The sequence below is a fragment of the Gobio gobio genome (genome assembly GCF_949357685.1).
Source record: "Gobio gobio genome assembly, chromosome: 18".
NCBI classification, from domain to species: Eukaryota; Metazoa; Chordata; class Actinopteri; order Cypriniformes; family Gobionidae; genus Gobio; species Gobio gobio.
The window spans coordinates 36,084,456-36,101,400 of NC_137111.1; the positions used below are offsets into that span (position 1 = coordinate 36,084,456).

The 16,945-nt window shown below is 37.7% G+C and overlaps 1 protein-coding gene across 1 annotated transcript in view; it reads right to left on the reverse strand.

The window, feature by feature from the left end:
* Window positions 1–582: 582 nt before the first annotated feature.
* Window positions 583–16,945, reverse strand: part of dctn1b (dynactin 1b) — a 29,781-nt gene continuing 13,418 nt past the window's right edge. Inside the window, exons 8-30 of the mRNA XM_079843276.1 lie at window positions 15,378–15,575; window positions 15,084–15,288; window positions 14,803–14,881; window positions 14,554–14,713; window positions 13,331–13,435; window positions 13,019–13,210; window positions 12,785–12,898; window positions 11,617–11,769; window positions 9,855–10,015; window positions 9,558–9,726; window positions 9,025–9,093; window positions 8,737–8,949; window positions 8,473–8,634; window positions 7,673–7,804; window positions 7,462–7,587; window positions 7,229–7,371; window positions 6,207–6,376; window positions 6,083–6,094; window positions 4,525–4,637; window positions 4,238–4,424; window positions 4,083–4,156; window positions 3,913–4,002; window positions 583–3,830 (exon numbers count right to left, since the gene is read on the reverse strand). Coding sequence (XP_079699402.1) covers window positions 3,693–3,830; window positions 3,913–4,002; window positions 4,083–4,156; window positions 4,238–4,424; window positions 4,525–4,637; window positions 6,083–6,094; window positions 6,207–6,376; window positions 7,229–7,371; window positions 7,462–7,587; window positions 7,673–7,804; window positions 8,473–8,634; window positions 8,737–8,949; window positions 9,025–9,093; window positions 9,558–9,726; window positions 9,855–10,015; window positions 11,617–11,769; window positions 12,785–12,898; window positions 13,019–13,210; window positions 13,331–13,435; window positions 14,554–14,713; window positions 14,803–14,881; window positions 15,084–15,288; window positions 15,378–15,575 — 3,165 coding nt within the window. The 3' untranslated portion in view covers window positions 583–3,692. The remainder of the gene's footprint in view (window positions 3,831–3,912; window positions 4,003–4,082; window positions 4,157–4,237; window positions 4,425–4,524; window positions 4,638–6,082; window positions 6,095–6,206; window positions 6,377–7,228; window positions 7,372–7,461; window positions 7,588–7,672; window positions 7,805–8,472; window positions 8,635–8,736; window positions 8,950–9,024; window positions 9,094–9,557; window positions 9,727–9,854; window positions 10,016–11,616; window positions 11,770–12,784; window positions 12,899–13,018; window positions 13,211–13,330; window positions 13,436–14,553; window positions 14,714–14,802; window positions 14,882–15,083; window positions 15,289–15,377; window positions 15,576–16,945) is intronic.

Consider the following 16,945-nt stretch of genomic DNA (forward strand, 5'->3'; position numbering starts at 1 on the left):
AAGCAAAGGGCCCACTGAGGAGCGTGTATTGCTGGGTTGCGTCAAAAAGGGCATCTGGCGTAAAACCTGTGCCAAATCCAATGTGTGTGTGTGTGTGTGTGTATAATTCTGATGGACCCAGTGGACCCTGCAAATGAGTGTGACTAACGCTATGGGGGGGGGGGGGGGGGGGAAATATAAATAAATTGTTCACATGATTTATTTCAAGACATTTGTCAGTTTTTGAGTGGGAGAAAGAGAGTGTGTGCGTTTCGTACATAATTGAACGTAATCATTTGTCATTTTTATCCTATTGTTTACTATATTTCTTTGCTTCTGTGGGTTTTGGTTTTTGCTGTTGTAGGCTGTAAAGACATTTGAAATAACTGAAATCATTTGGCGAAGTGATATGGAACTGTAATGCGGACAAGACCTGCCTTGAACTACTTTTGCTGTGCGTTTCCCTGAAAATAATTGCACACCTTAGAACGTTTGTCAGAATCAAGCATACAACAGCCCCGTAGTATAAATATATATTTATAAATATATATTTATACTCCTAATATTTTTATTAATAAAGGCAAACAATATACAATTAATGGCATAATAATTTATTTAAATTAATTCACCGACATTATGTATAAGATGCCAACACATTCAACAATACTGTAAGCAACAGTTTGCATTTTGTACAGTTAATAGGTTAATAACTTAATAGTAACAAAGCAAACCATTGCTACCGTAAGACCACTTGAATACTGACAAGCTCTTGGAGCAAATATACAACAGTTAATAAATATTGTTATCGAATGTCCTCTTTTTATTTGAGCCCACAGCTTCTCTTCACCTGATGTTTTTATCTCACCCTTGCTTTGCACTATATCTGATCATTCACTCATAAGGACAATTGTATTTTCTTTACAGAAGCACATTGGCATGGCACATTCAGGCATCACAGTCAAGCACACGGAGCTGTTCAATCTTTGACTTATTATTTATGTAAAAACCATATCCTCTTTCCTGTCTTTCTGACACCTAGATATCCGTTTTGAGTATAGAAGAGGGCTGTGCCAGGCGATCACTGCATCTGATGTGTTTTAAAGAGAAAAATTTACCAGTTCTATGTTGAATTACGGTAATTAACGTGCACTCAATCACAGTTATGCTGAATAAATAGAGCCCCAAAATTGGGTATTTGTGGGCCTCCAGTTGTGAGAATGTTCTGGATACACTACATGAATAAAATGACTAAAATCAAAGGTTTGGTACTCACCTTTATATCTGAAACCACTGATTATAAAGGTGCGGTCACATTAGCGGAATTTTGGTGAAATTCCATGAGCAAAAAAGGTCCATTGTCTATAGTCAATAGCAATGTATGAAGCACGGCTCACACAGAAAAGTCGATTAACACAGAATCCGTGCAACAAACTTGAATCTTTGCGTGGTAATCGCCGTTCCATTTTGAAATGACTGGATTTCGCCCATCAAAATTCGCCAAACAAAACTAAACGAGACCAGACCCTTAATTGGTCAACTAGTTTTTTTTAAATCCTATTTTAACATTTTCTGAAGATAATGTGAGAGCGCTGCTATGAGTTTTTTGTTTTCATTGGTTTTTAGTATGTTGCGATGCAATTGCTAACTGGTTGCCAGGGTGTTTGGTGGTTGTTTATTGGTCGGATCACATGGCTCGGGTCTCTCCTCCTATTTAATTTGAATTTTTTCCCTGTATCATCCCTCAGTTGAAAGTCATAAGTCTAATCACTTAGAAAGCACCACTAATTAAACACATACATGGTTTAAGTTGAAATCCTGTTAGCTAAATACTTGTAAACATGGATCAATGGGAATCCAAATTAGGAAGAGAAAGAAAGGGATTCATGCTGGAGGTCATGCTGAATCATCCATTTCATGCCTTGTTAATAAAACATCCTCAGCATGTCTCATGTTTCAAATCTGTAACCGTTTTGTATGGTTTTCACTAATTTTGGTGTGGTAGATATAATCACACTTAAAGCTTTCCAGATGCTTGACTTGTGTGAGCCTCACCTAATGAAGCACTGGTTTGTAGCCATAAATATACTCTCCATAATCCCAGCAAACAAAATATATTCTAAGAACATTTTGCTAACATTCACATTAAGTTATGAAAACGTATTTCTGACCGTTCAAAACATCCCGAATGTTAAAAGAACATTCCACTTTATAATTTCGCAAGCGTTATGCGAACGTTACTTTTAAATGTTCTCTAAATGTTCTGAAACAAGTAGTAACATTTAAAAACGTTATACGAATGTCCAGAAGAAGAAAAAAAAACATTACATGAACGATGTATGAATAAGATTTTGAGAACATTACTAAAGACCAGATAACTTGGAACCAACATTCTGTTAAAGGGATAGTTCCCCCAAAAATGAAAATTCTGTTATCATTTACTCACCCTCAAGTTGTTCCAAACCTGTATGAGTTTCTTTGTTCTGCTGAACACAAAAGAAGATAGAGTGAAGAATGTTTGTAACAAAGCAGATAGAGCAACTTTTGACTACCATAGTATTTTTTTTTTCCTACTATGGTAGTCAATAGTTGCTCTATCTGCTTGGTTACAAACATTCTTCTAAATATCATCTTTTGTGTTCAGCAGAACAAAGAAACTCATACAGTTATGGAACAACTTGAGGGTGAGTAAATGACGACAGAATTTTCATTTTTGGGTGAGCTATCCCTTTAACGTTACTGGAAAAATGTTTGTTCATAACTTTGAGAGAACCTTGCCAGAACGTTTGACAAACGCCCAACTATAAGGTTTCAGAAAAACATGTTCCATGAACAATGTATGAATAATGTTTTTGTACTAACATTTTGAGAGCATTATTAAAGGCCAGATAACTTTGAAGGAACATTCTATTAAAAAAAGTTTTTAAAAAGGTTTTTGATAATTTTCACAATTTTCATAGCCCCTAGAATATTTTGTTGTACGAATATCTGAACATGCAATATAGCAGAAGAAAGAAGAGCCTCTGCGTTTTAACAAAAAAAACCCAGTTTGAGCGTAATTAATTCTTTTTTATCAACACTTGAATGTGGCTAAGTATCATAAAAAAGCAACATTTTGACTAAAAAGCTTAGAAAATCACGTTTTTGTCAAAGACTACATTCAGATCAGATTCAGAACGATGATCAAATCATAGATGGAGTAGACAGAGTGCATCAACTCAAGGTTGCACAGTCCTATAGCTCGTCCTGGGTCAACATTTCATTCAGTAACATTAGGCAGTTTTGATTGATATGCGGTTTAATGTTGATGATCGCTTTATTTTACATATGCATCCGCTTACATATTCTATCGCTTGTTTCTGCTTCTTCTTCACATGTCCTTTGATTTGGAAATTCTGTACTTGTTCCTACCATATAACAGTGAAAATACGGAAAGCTGGAAAATTCTGTCAATGGCGGGGAAAGAGTTACTGTACTGGAATGTTACTGGAAGAACGTTTGTTTATAACTTTGAGAGAACCTTCCCAGAACGTTAGACAAACACCCAACTAAAACATTTCATAAAAATAAAAAAAACATTAACCAAAGCTCTGAGAATGTTTCCTGTTAGCTGGGATATCTGTTGTTTCAATTTCTCGGGTTGTTTCAATTTATCGGTTTTCACTTTATCGGCTTTGAGTATGTTTCGTTTTTTTGGAAAGAGGCGACGGGTCATTTTAAGTCTGGAGAATGCGATGGACTCTCTGTAACTGTGTCTGTGAAAGCACCACACGATGCACCTGTTCCTGCCCTCGGGCGCAAGGCATCATCACACGGCCGACTAACACAGCATCTCCTTTCTTCTCCTCCTTTGCCTAAGAGCGGAAAGAGGAAGAATGAAAGATTTATACAGACCCAAACAATGTGGATCAATGTCAGTTTGTGCATCTATCTTACCTTCACAAAGGACGTGCAGGGAAAAGTGGCAAAATCGGACGAGACTTGAGCACCAGGCCTATGAGTCACTACGTGTTCAGCAACCTCATCCTTCAAAGAAATAGATGGCTTAAGTCAATACAGGAGACATTTGAATTATGTCTATGGTTTTGAAGCATTTTTTGTTTTACCTTAAGCCTATCGAGGGTGTCATTGAGCGACTGCAGTCTTGCAGTTTGCTCTAGGATCTGCGCACTGGGACTCACTGTTAACCCAAACACAAACACTCAAATAATTCATGTAAAAGCAACAGAGATCTGTGTTGTCAAGTCTAATTATGACAGACCTGGAGATTTCCCTGTGATGTCCACCACTTTCACATTGGCACTCATCTGGAGCAGAGTGTCCAATAGTTGGTCTGTTTTGCGGTAGAGGGCGCTAGACAACACCTCCGGCCTGCAGCCCTCTCGCCAGCCCAGCTTTGGCACGTTCAGAGGAGGGAGAGACGCCAGCTGAGCACGCATCTTTTCTGCCTGCAGTCCACAAACCCACGCACACACACAAAAACAAAAGTGAGACTATATTCTCTGTGCACGTGTTGGAGAAATGTGCTTGTGAGGAAGTATGAGAGACCTTCAGTCTGTTGTTCTCGTTCTTCAAGTGCTTTATGCTGAGTCGCTGAGCTTCAATCTGCTGAGTCAGCAGTGGGGAATCTATCACTTGCAATCCTGCAGCTGCACACACACCTATTGAATTACATGTTACAAAGACAGACAACTGATATATTTTTCTAAAATATTTAAAAATGTATATAGAGTACCATTCAAATGTTTGGGGTCAGTAAGATTTTTTTTTTTAAAGAAATGAATGCAAGGACTCATTACATTGCGGGAATTAAAAAGTGACAGTAAAGATATTTATAATGTTACAAAAGGGAGCATCTAATCTAGGTGGATTCTATGAAATCCATTCAGGGTTTTCTTAATAGTCCACTAAATGGAGATCATAATTTAGATTTCAAATATTATAATTCAAATATTAGGTTTACAAAGCATATACACTGATCAGGCATAGCATTATGACCACTGACAGGTGAAGTGAATAACACTGATTATCTCTTCTTCTCTTCATCATGTTAGTGTGTGGGATATATTAGGCAGCAAGTGAACATTTTGTCCTCAAAGTTGATGTGTTAGAAACAGGAAAAATGGGTAAGTGTAAGGATTTGAGTGAGTTTGACAAGGGACAAATTGTGATGGATAGACGACTGGGTCAGAGCATCTCCAAAACTGCAGCTCTTGTGGGGTGTTCCTGGACTGCAGTGGTCAGTATCTATCAAAAGTTGTCCAAGGACGGAACAGTGGTGAACTGAAGGTCATTAATGCACGTGGGGAGCTAAGGCTGGCCTGTGTGGTCCGATCAAGCAGACGAGCTACTGTAGCTCAAATTGCTCAAGAATTCAGTGCTGGTTCTGATAGAATGGTGTCAGTATACACAGTGCATCGCAGTTTGTTTCGTATGGGGCTGCATAGCCGCAGACCAATCAGGGTGCCCATGCTGACCCCTGTCCACCGCCGAAGAGCCAACAGTGGGCACGTGAGCATCAGAACTGAACCACGGAGCAGTGGAAGAAGAGGCCAGGTCTGATGAATCATGTTTTCTTTTGCTGTTTTGGCAGCAAAAGGGTGACCAACATAATATTAGGTCATAATGTTATGCCTGATCGGTATATGTAAGTGATAATGCACATTATCACAAAAATAAACCCCAACTTTTTACCTAAAAAGTTAATTTTTGTTTAGTTTAATTGACTAAATATTTTAGAAGAGACGAAAGAGACCACAGAGTTTATGGGAGTGATGAAATACCATGCAGAAAGCTATAAGGAAGAAAACTAAACTGTTGCGTAGGAAATAAGTCAAACAGTCTAGCCGTCACGATTGACCAATCAGAATCAAGCATTCTGCACAATAAAGGACAGTAATCAAGAGACGTGCACTAAATAAGCCTCACTTACAGCACATGCAACTTGTGAAAGGGAAGCATGATGAAATATTTGTAAAGCACAAACTAAATATTATTATATCTAGTAACATAAGCAAGAATAACTTGCATGCACACATGCAGCACACAGAAAGACCATGAGTGGAGAACTGGAGATATTTCAATGTCACACTGACAACAAATTTACCTTTTTGCTCTTCTACAAGGAATACAAACAATGGAAGACATATTAGACCGTTTAAAATGAAGACTTAAGAAAGACATTTGAACTAATTGTTTCATCTAAACTGATCCCATTTTTTGTCTCTTACCAGCAGTGATGCCACAAGTCACAATGGAGGCGATACCAGAGGCTTGACTTCCTCTCAGGCCCTCAATGGTCATCTTTGATTGGCTGTTGATTCTCTGCTTAAGCTCTGCTTTCTCTGCCTCGAGTTGGTCTATATCAGCCTGGAGAGCATCCATGGTCTCCTCAAACTCCCTATGGATTATAATACCAATATTAACTGCCTTTTTTATGGTATAGTATCTTTATCACTATCCTGGGGCATCAAAGGGATAGTTCACCCAAAAATGATGTCATTAATTACTCACCCTCATGTCGTTCCAAATCTGTAAGACTTTTGATCATCTTCGGAACACAAATTAAGATTTTTTTGATGCAATATGAGAGCTTTCTGTCCTTCCATTGAGAGCTACGCAACTACCACTTTGACGCTTTAAAAAGTTCATGAAGAGATCGTAAAACTAATCCAAATGAATTGAGCGGTTTAGTCCAAATCTTCTGAAGAGACTCGATTGCTTTATATGATGAATTGATTGAATTTAGGCTTTTATTCACATTTAAACATTGATCAGTGAACATAAACAGAAGCTCAACCGAACCTGCTTGACACGCAAGAACGAACCTCATTGGTTCTTGAGGAAGCTCAAACGTGCTGCATAACACGAGAATGAACCTCATTGGTTCTCGCACTTCAAGCAAACATGCTTGAGTTTCCGTTTACCACAACTGATGTGTGAGTTGATGAATGTTTATGTGAATAAAAGCCTAAATTCAATCTGTTTATCATATAAAGCGATCGTGTCTTTTTGAAGCGTCACAGTGTCAGTTGAGTAGCTGTCAACACAGTGACAGAAAGCTCTGAGATTTCATCAAAAAGATCTTCATTTGTTTTCCGAAGATGAATGAAAGTCTTACAGGTTTGGAACGACATGAGGGTGAGTAATTAATGAATAATTTTTGGGTAAGCTATCCCTTTAAGACCCACATTAGGAGTTAGGGTGACAAGCTGCTGCATAAATATGTGCAAGAACTCCCATCATCTCTTACTTCTCTTTCTTTTTCAGGAGTGAATACGTCTCATCTAGGATTGTCTGAATCTTCTCCACTCGCTCATCCGCATCTTTAGACGCACTGTCCAGCTTTTTCTCCAGCAAACTGAGACGCACATTGGCCTCACTCAGTTCCTCTCCCTATGAACAAAACCAGTTTTCACTCAGCATTTTCACATCATTTTAATATTTTGTTATCTTGTGCCTCCTCGTATGTATGAGTGTTTCTACCTTTATCTTAAGGGATTTCTTAAGCTCTTTGATGACAGTTTCTCTGTCCTCAAGTTTGAGACCGAGTCCTTCAGCATCAGTGATTTCTGCCCTTAGTGCCTCTGCTCGGACTTCAACAGGAGCTATCTATACAATAGATACATAAACATTCAGGCATTCATTCAGTAAATATACAGGCAGATGGACAAACTAAAAGAGTGCCTAGACGCACCCCATTCTGTGGTCTGTCAGAGTCATATTCTCCCTCCTGCATAGCGGTAGCCATCTTGTTCATGGTTGCTATGACAACACTGCATGACTGCCGCAGACACTCTTGGGGGTTTATGCCCTGTGACCCATAGATCTGGAAAAAAAAATACCCAAAGAGATTAAATTACATCCCCACATTATCATTTATATAATATGATATGATATGATGTCATATTGTGTGTATGTGTGTGTATGTGAGTTTTTATATATATACAAATTTGTATGATAGATTAATCAATTTGACAGCACTAATTATATTATATATTATATTATATTTTATAAATTAATTTCTTTATTCAGCAAGGATGCATTACATTGATCAAATGTGACAGGAATTCTATTTTAAATATATATATATTTTTTAAATCCTGAAAAAAGTATCACTGTTTCTTCAAAAATATGAAACAGCTATATTAAACTGTTTTCAACATTGATAATAATAAAGAAATGTTTATTGAGCAGCAACTCAGCATATTAGAATGATTTCTGAAGGATCATGTGACACTGAAGACTGGAAAAAATGATGCTGAAAATTCAGCTTTGACATCACAGGAGTAAATTACATTTTTGAATATATTCAAATCGAAAACAGTTACTCTGAATTGTAATAATATTTCACCACATTGCTGTTTTTATTGTATTTATGGCCAAATAAATGCAGCCTTGGTGAGCATAAGAGACTTCTTAAAAAAAACAATAGTGTATGTTTTTTTTTTTTTTTTTCATTTTGTGATGGTTTTCACCGGATTCACCCAAACGTACCTGTTCAGCTGCTTTAAAGGCCATGTCTTCCAGTTTGAGGGCTGGAAGTCCCTCATGTTCGCTGAGAGGAGCGATGAGCTGAGCGGCTGCTGCTGCCACTTCCTGGAGCACAGCATTCACCCAGGCCAGCTGCCTTCTGCTCTCTGCCAAGGTCTCACACACCTACTCACACACATAAACCCCATCAATGGAAGGCTTGGAAATCGAAGATATGTATAGAATTTAACGTATAGAGTGCATGAATAAGATCTGGATGCACATCACCTGTGGTCCGAAGCTGAGGGCAGCTGGGATGCCCGGTGCATCTGTGCCTGGCATACGACGGCGGATCTTCTTGCAGAACTGTCGTATGTCACTACAGGAAGTGTCCAGATCCTTCAGCAGCACACAAAACCCTTCCTCGTCCTGTCCCGTTTGTATGAAGGCCCTTAGACGCCCCACCTCCACTGCCATACAGTCCAGAGCACTCTGGGTAAACTACAGACACACATGACGATGTGTTATAGATGTGTGTAACAGACCCGACGTGTGTGTCTAAAGTGATTTGCTTACTTTGATGTGGTCGGCTAGCTGCACGGTACAATCCTCAGGCTGTTCAGCGAGATGAATACTGTAAAGGTGCTGCAGTAAAGAGAAATGCATGTCAATAGATAACTAGACTTGCACTTTTTTGAAGAAAAACCCATTGTTTGAAAGGCGAACAATAGGAGTATCTTAGGCAAGTTTAGGCTTCAGGTTTTGGTTTGATTTGCTATCATGATACGCAGTGAACTTGTTGTTTTCTGTTAGTTGGGTATGAGAATCAACACATAACTCAGCTTCTTCTTTGCACTCTAAAAATTGTGACGTAATTTAAATAGACCAATCATGTACAAATAAAGCAAAAAAGAGATCAACTGGAATATCGTATGCGAATAGGCAGCAGCATAGCCATCTGTTATTCTTCATCAATGGGATATTTTCAAACTTTATCAAAAGTTTGGGGTCAGTAACACGCACGCACGCATGCACACACGCACACACACACACACACACACTACAGTAATGCAATTCAAGTGTTACGAAATGACATTATGCTATGATACCTGATAGTATCTAATAGCTTTGGTTAGAGGTTCCACATTGACAGTTTCATCCAGCAGGTCTTTGTACAAGAGGTCTATGAGGAAATCCAGGGAACGCTCATGGACGCTCATCTCAGAGTACAGAGAACCCACACGCTTGTACACATCCACACTGCACTGACTCAGAGCACTGCATGAGAGAGATAAATAGGGAGACATCTTAAAATACTTCAGCAGAAAATAAGACATTTTTCATGAGTTCTTTAATGCTCTTAAAGGTGTTAACGCTTCGTAAAGTGCAAGTTCAGGTAGACCTACTGTTCATATTTGTGCAGTGCTGCCTGTAGCAGTGTGAGAGAATAGATGAGTCCAGCAGCAAAGCTCAGCTGTTCTCCGGTGGCTCCTCTCATCCCGGCCCTCTGAGAGCACGTCTCAGTCAACTCAAACTTCTCCTGAGCCTGCTTACTGATCAGCTCTGCCTGAAAAATATACACACACAAACACATTTAGCAAAACTCGCAAAAAGGAATCTTGGATAGGAACAGTGGCTTAGTGGTTTGTGCACATGCTGAATACAATTTTTCAAACTCAGGCCGCAAGTGAGTGCTGGGGGTCTTTGGAAATGTTTAGAAAATGTAAAAATAAAATACAATAAAGAAATAATAAAGAAAATTAAGATGAATAAATGAATAATACAATAATAATAAATAAAAATGTGATATTATAAGTGAATAAAATAATAATAATAATAATAACTTAATTTTAATTAAAAACAGCTTGAAACAAATATGTATTAAATTAAATTAATTAATTAAAATAAATAAGCAAAGAAATCAGCTAATAAATAAATGCAGAAACTACATATTAACTAAATATTTATAATATTTTTCAGTTAATATATACAAAAAAACTAAACTAAACAAATTAATAAGTAAATAAATAAATAAATGAATAAAAAATTGATTAAAACTAAATATATTATAAAAATAATTGAAATATAAGTAAATTAGTAAATAAATACATACATAAATAAATATAAAATAAATATTTAACAAATCATTAAATAAAAGTACAATAACAGTACAGTCCAAATAATATTTTAGATTGGGTATAAATTGGGTCTTTATGCAAGATGTGCGATATTGAAGAATAATGCGATATGCGATATCCTTGTTAAATAATGCGATATTCGATATGCGATACGATATTGCTTTAAGTGTGTAAAATCTATTTAAAAACTGAGAATGATACCGATGATACAAAGGTTCATACAAAGGTTATTCAGCCAAGAGCACCGAGTGATTTTCTCTTGTTCTTTTGTTGTTTGACAGACAGCGGCAGGTTTACTGCATTAGCAGGTTGACTGTATTAGCAGGCTGTCACTTTAAAACCTAATGCACGGATCCTAAGACACAAAAAAAAGAACGGCTTGTGCGCACGTTTCGGTGTGTGTGTCAGACAGCACGAGATTGCAAGTAGGGCCTAGTTGTTTTTCGCAAGTTATTGCGTTTAATAACTCTTTTTAACATCAAGCAAGTCACATAAGTAACAGTTGTGTGCCCAGTCTATTTTCTACTATATGCGTCAACCTAAAACATACATTTTTCACAATGTTGAAGTAGCCTATTAAAATCATTCAGATATTGCGTGCCCTTGCGATATGCATATTGCGATATTTCGATAATTTTGATATATTGTGCAGCCCTAATATATATATATATATATATATATGAAATAATATGTCTTTTAAATTTTAGGATGGGGTTTCTCACACAAAGGACATCTAAAAGACTGAAAAGGCCTCGGCTTAAACCTTGGTGCTAACATTTGAGTGAATCCCCTGAGCCATAAATGTGACTAATTAAAAAAAACTAAGAAAATTATATGTATGTTTTGACAGCAGAATGGTGTAGTGATGACATCTACCAGCTGGGGCTAAGCTAATCGCAAACAGCAATGCAATAACATCATGATTATGAAAATAGTAAAAGCTATTGATATGACATACATTACTCATTTCAAATGCTGTGTACACTCTCTTGAATGTAAACAGACACACACATATATTCCGAACATTCACCTTGCAGATGAGTCGTGGGATGAGCAGTAGAGCCAGGATGCAGTCATGGTCTCCTCCGTGTTTCAGGAAGGAGTCAGGCATGAAGGAAATCAACAGTGACACCTGTCTGTTAGCCTGGGTGACCTCCATTTTACGCAGCTCCATTTCTATGGCCTAGAATTACAAACAGACATACATTTTTGTATGAGAGACACATACATCTGTTTCCTACAGATGTTTTATATATATACCAGGAACTAACAACACAAAAAACAATGGCTTGTAAAAGATACAGTATGTGGACTACCTTTCAATATTTTGGGGTCAGTAAGATTTATTCTTTTTTTAAAGAAGCCTCTTATAAACAACATGACTGATTTTTTTTACACTATTAGACAACTAGTCTGTTTTACTATATTTTAAAACGCAATTTATTCCTGTGATGGCAAAGCTGAATTTTCAGAAATCAGATTATTTAATACACGTCATATGAATAACCAGTCAGTTATTGTTAAAGGGATAGTTCACACTAAAATTTGAATTATGTCATAAATTAATTAAATATTTGTGTGTTCACCCAGAAAAAGTTGTGAGAAATCAAGATTAATTAAATTAATATAGCTGTTGTGTTCGTCGTAACAAGAAGTGATCCCGTTCACATCTGTCAACAGTCAATCTGACTGTCACCAGACACACAGAGTTCTGGTCCAGAGATATTACTCAGTGAAGAAGATTGAGATTTCTAGCCTTTGAATTTTGTGACTTAATTTTCATTTAAGGGTGAATTCTCTCTTTAACCTTTCAAAAGGAACACTGTAATGTTTCTTGGCTCATTTTGAGTTTTTGACAGAATCTGCAGTTCACTGAAGAAATGAATCATCTGACAATTCAGTTCATTATTCAAACCGATGACTTCTGTGCTCAACTCTGATTGACCAATCAGTTTGACTGAATCATTAACAAGAAACAGCATGAATTAATTTGTGAATTGGATTCTGGATAACGGTGTAAGAAACACTGTTTACGTGTGTTTTAGTTTACACGGCAGTCGTCCATGAGGGGCTGCCGCTTAACTTTAGTATTGTTGTTTGTTTATTTCATAATTAGTATTATGTTGAACATTCGCCGGTTCCCGCCTCCTTCTTCCCTGAGCCTTTAAACCTTGTTACAATATGTTCACTGGACTCACCTTGGCATAGGCTTTGGTTTCAGCAAATTTAATCTTGAAATCGAAGATCTCCGCTGGCTGTTGCTGCTGCTCAGCGCTGGCTTCCTGTTGGCTCATCAGCTCCCTGTTCACCTCCTGCTCCACACATACACACAAATGATGTGGCATACATTACACAACACTGTGATTTGGAAGACGGGCATTTTAAGCAGCATTAATGTGGTGTGGTTTGAATGTCGTGAAGCACAGCAGAACCTGTAGGTGTGCAGTGAGCTCTCTGTATTTCTGGATGGTCTGCTGGTAGTCTGCCACTGTTTCCTGTGCCGCTTCCACGCGCTTCTCCGCCTCCCTGACGCTGGCACCACCCAGATCCAACTGCTCTCTCAACTCCAGCTCCGTCTCTCTGGCGTTCTCCTGCAGCTCGTCATTCATCTCATTGATGGCTTCCTACATCAGCACATGCACACAAATACTGCTCAACATACACATACACACACAAATACAACTGAACCACATACACATAACAACCTCAATACAGTGTACATCACACTCTCTTCGATCACTCACCAGATCTGCGACAGTTTCTTTGAGCTCCCGTACTTTCTCTTCCAGGTCCAGATTACGCTCCGTCAACATCTCCACCATCTCCTCTGCCCCGAGAGCAGCATCCACCTGACACACACATATCATAGTGATCATTACCATATACCCACATTAAGGAAAAGCACCAAAAATGTACCATGGTATTACGCTGACAATAACTACATGTTTTTATATTATATTTAAATATATTACATTTCAACAATAATTCAATAATAATTACATTTAAATACATTTACCTTACATTTAAATACATTTACCAAAAACATGTTTTTGAACCAAAGTTCTGTCAGGACCACTATTGTCAAAGATGATTGAAAATTAGCATATAGTTTGGATTGGCGGTGTGGTTCTGTTCTGGGCAAGAACTCCTTGCGCGTTCATGCAGCCTAGCATAGATAAGAGCAGGGAGAGCAGCAATAACCTGCTTAGGGTAAACAGAACAGAACCAACATAATGTGTTGCAGATATCTTTAATATCCATATTTAATGTACAACATAATTCAGGAATTTTGTCTGATTCAAGAGGAATCAGAATGCCAAAACCTGACTGACAAGAGGAGCTGGGGATGGAGAAGGGTAAATAGCTCCGGAGAAACGCGATAACTGCTGATAATACTGAAGGAGCTTATATACTGTATGTATGCTGTGATAGACATTGTATTCCTATAGGTAGATGTGATATCAGCTGACAGTCAGCTGATCCGAGCTTGACTAACGTGACCTGCCAGAACTAACGCTAGGCTTGATTATTCTTTGAAATAGCTTGAAGTTCCATATGATATTACCACATTTTATTGGATATGGTACCATGGTACATTAATATGATATTCATTCAGTACCATGGTACATAAAGCAACATTTATTTTTGGACATGGCAAAACAATATAAAGTTAAAATGTAATTTAGCATAATTTTTGGACATGTACCATAGTATTTCAAGTACCTTGGGGTACCTTATGGTAGCTGAATGTGATATTAATTTAGTACCATGGTACATATATAGTTCAGTGATATTACTGTACCATGATTTCACCACAGTACCTTTTTTGCAAGGGTACTTCCCCTGATCTAATGTTACTTTAACTCTATTTTAAAGTACTAATAACTATTGCAAGAGTTTTGAAGAACTCACAGAGATATTATAAGCTGTCACTACACCTCTCAGTTTTAGTACTGGCACAACTCACTTGTTCTTTGAGCTCATCGATAGTTTTCTCAGCCATCTTCATTTCTTCCTGTTGTTTCTCTTTGTGGCATCTTAGGGTATCCAGCTCAAAATTCTTCTTCTCCATTTGTTTCTGTTGCTTTGCATACTCTTGTTTCTCTGATGCTGACAAGTCACGCATCCTGATGCACAGAGCAATGGACATTATAATCTTCACAGAGCACCATCGAATCAAACATCGATTGAACAATGGGACTGAACACAGACTCACCTCACCAAAGCCTCCTTCAGTCGAGCATTCTGCTCTTCTAACTGCTTTACATGGTAACTAGACGCTGCTCCATCCGAACCTGAATTTTCATAGATTAATAATTGTGGTAATTGATGTACTGAAATGTAGATGAACACTACCATTCAAAAGTAAGATGTCACAGGAACAAATAGCACTTTGAAATATATTAGGATGATAAACATTTCTCTAAAATTACTTTTTACTGTATTTGAAATAAAAATAAATGCAGCCTTTGTGTGCGTAAGATCATTTATTTGTACCTTTTTCCTCTATCTCATGTTTGAGTATCTCCAAGTCCATGGTCAGCTCATCCACTCTCTCTTTTAGAGCGTCAGCCTCCAGTTGCAGTGATTCGGCCCGTTCTTCAGCCATTTCCTTATCCAGCGTGGCCATCTCAATGGCATCTGCTGTATCTGCCATCTCTTCCATGTAGTGCTCCTTAGCTTCAAGAGCTTCCTTAGATTCCTACATAGATATGAGTGTAATTATCCACACAATGACACTTATTATAGTATTCTGGACTATTACTATGTGGTAAAAAATACAGTTGATACCCTCTTGGCCTCTTTGAGTTGTTTCTGCAATTCATTTTGTTGTTCCTGCATCTTATTCTTCCACTCCTGGAGCTGCTCCAGCTGAATCTTGTGTTTCTCTAGCTCTTTCAGCTTTGCCTTGTCCTCCATCCTCTTCATCTTCAGCGTCTCCAACTTCTCATCCAGATCCTTCACCTGGGCACGCAGTGACTCCTCTTCCTGCAAGAGAGTGAATGCATTCAAGCAGAGTGAGTACATGAATGGCAGAGAAATGCTATGTTCTGTATTTTGTTGCTCAACAGTTAAGAACCTTCTGAATGATTTAGTGGATGTTATCGAATTCACTTATTCAATCCCATAATGCGTTTATTCAATCATATAATGTGTACAACCAATGTACACTCTAAAAAGTCATTCAGGGGACCTGTTACCACAACTTAAATAAATGCATAGTTTCAAGTTAAAAATGAAATGTATTGTTTTAATTAAACCTTTTAAGTTGCAAACATTATTTTATAGAGTTCTGTTGACATAATAACGTTGCTCATCAATTTAACATAATCTGTAATTTAAACTCAAATTTCTGTATTAATTAGCTTTTTACAAACAATAAGGTTGTAGTAACTTATTGAAATTGTCTTGATAACTTTCACTTTTGCATGGTGTTTGAACATAAATGTGTGTTGGCAGTGTGTGTACACAACCACCCTATAATGGTAAAAATCCACCCACCCACTCTTTTTTTTTATTTATTTTTTAAAAGCAGTGTCTCAGAACAAGCCGTTTGCAGATTCTGGGCAACGTGGTGTCACATTTCACAGGCCCTGCCCACGAGTGTTGATGGACACTGCCATATTAGCAAAGACCCCACCCTCAGAGAGCTGTACACAGTCTGCCATGTTTATCTCCTCTCCAGATATAACAGCAGCATTCAAGTAAGAAATCTGTTCTTATTAAAACTACTAAAGTTATTCAGTCAAAAGCAGTGTGTTTTTTCTTTTTTTTCTTTTGTTGTTTGATTCATATTAACAGCATATAGCAGTAGGTACTGTAAATTACACTGCTTTCACTTTAGTACACAGTGTACTAATACACACACAGGATTTCTGTACTTGCTGCATACGTGCACAGACATAACCAACTGTTTTCATGTGAACTTTGTGTGTTTCTGACATAACCTTGTGTGCATTTGACAGTTTAATCGCAATAACACATGAAAGAGAACTAGTCTCACGGACGCACCGACATCCAGCTCTCTGTGCGCATGCGTCGGGTGTGTGTGCTCAAGTTGAGAGTGATATGGCTTTAAAAACGCATGCAGATGATAATATTTCATGATGATGAAGAACTGCAATGTCACGTGAGCGTGTCCGCGATAAAGATGATCATGCAAACCAAACAGATGTATCATGTTACAGTTTTCATTCGCGTGTTCCTGAGCTGGGGAGCAGCAGCTCATTTGCATTTAAAGGAGACGCATACAAAACAGCTCATTTTTCTCAAACCCAAAAATTGCCATTTTCAAAATGCTATATAAAATGATCTGTTAGGAATTTTGATCTGAAACTTCACAGACACACTCTGGGGAC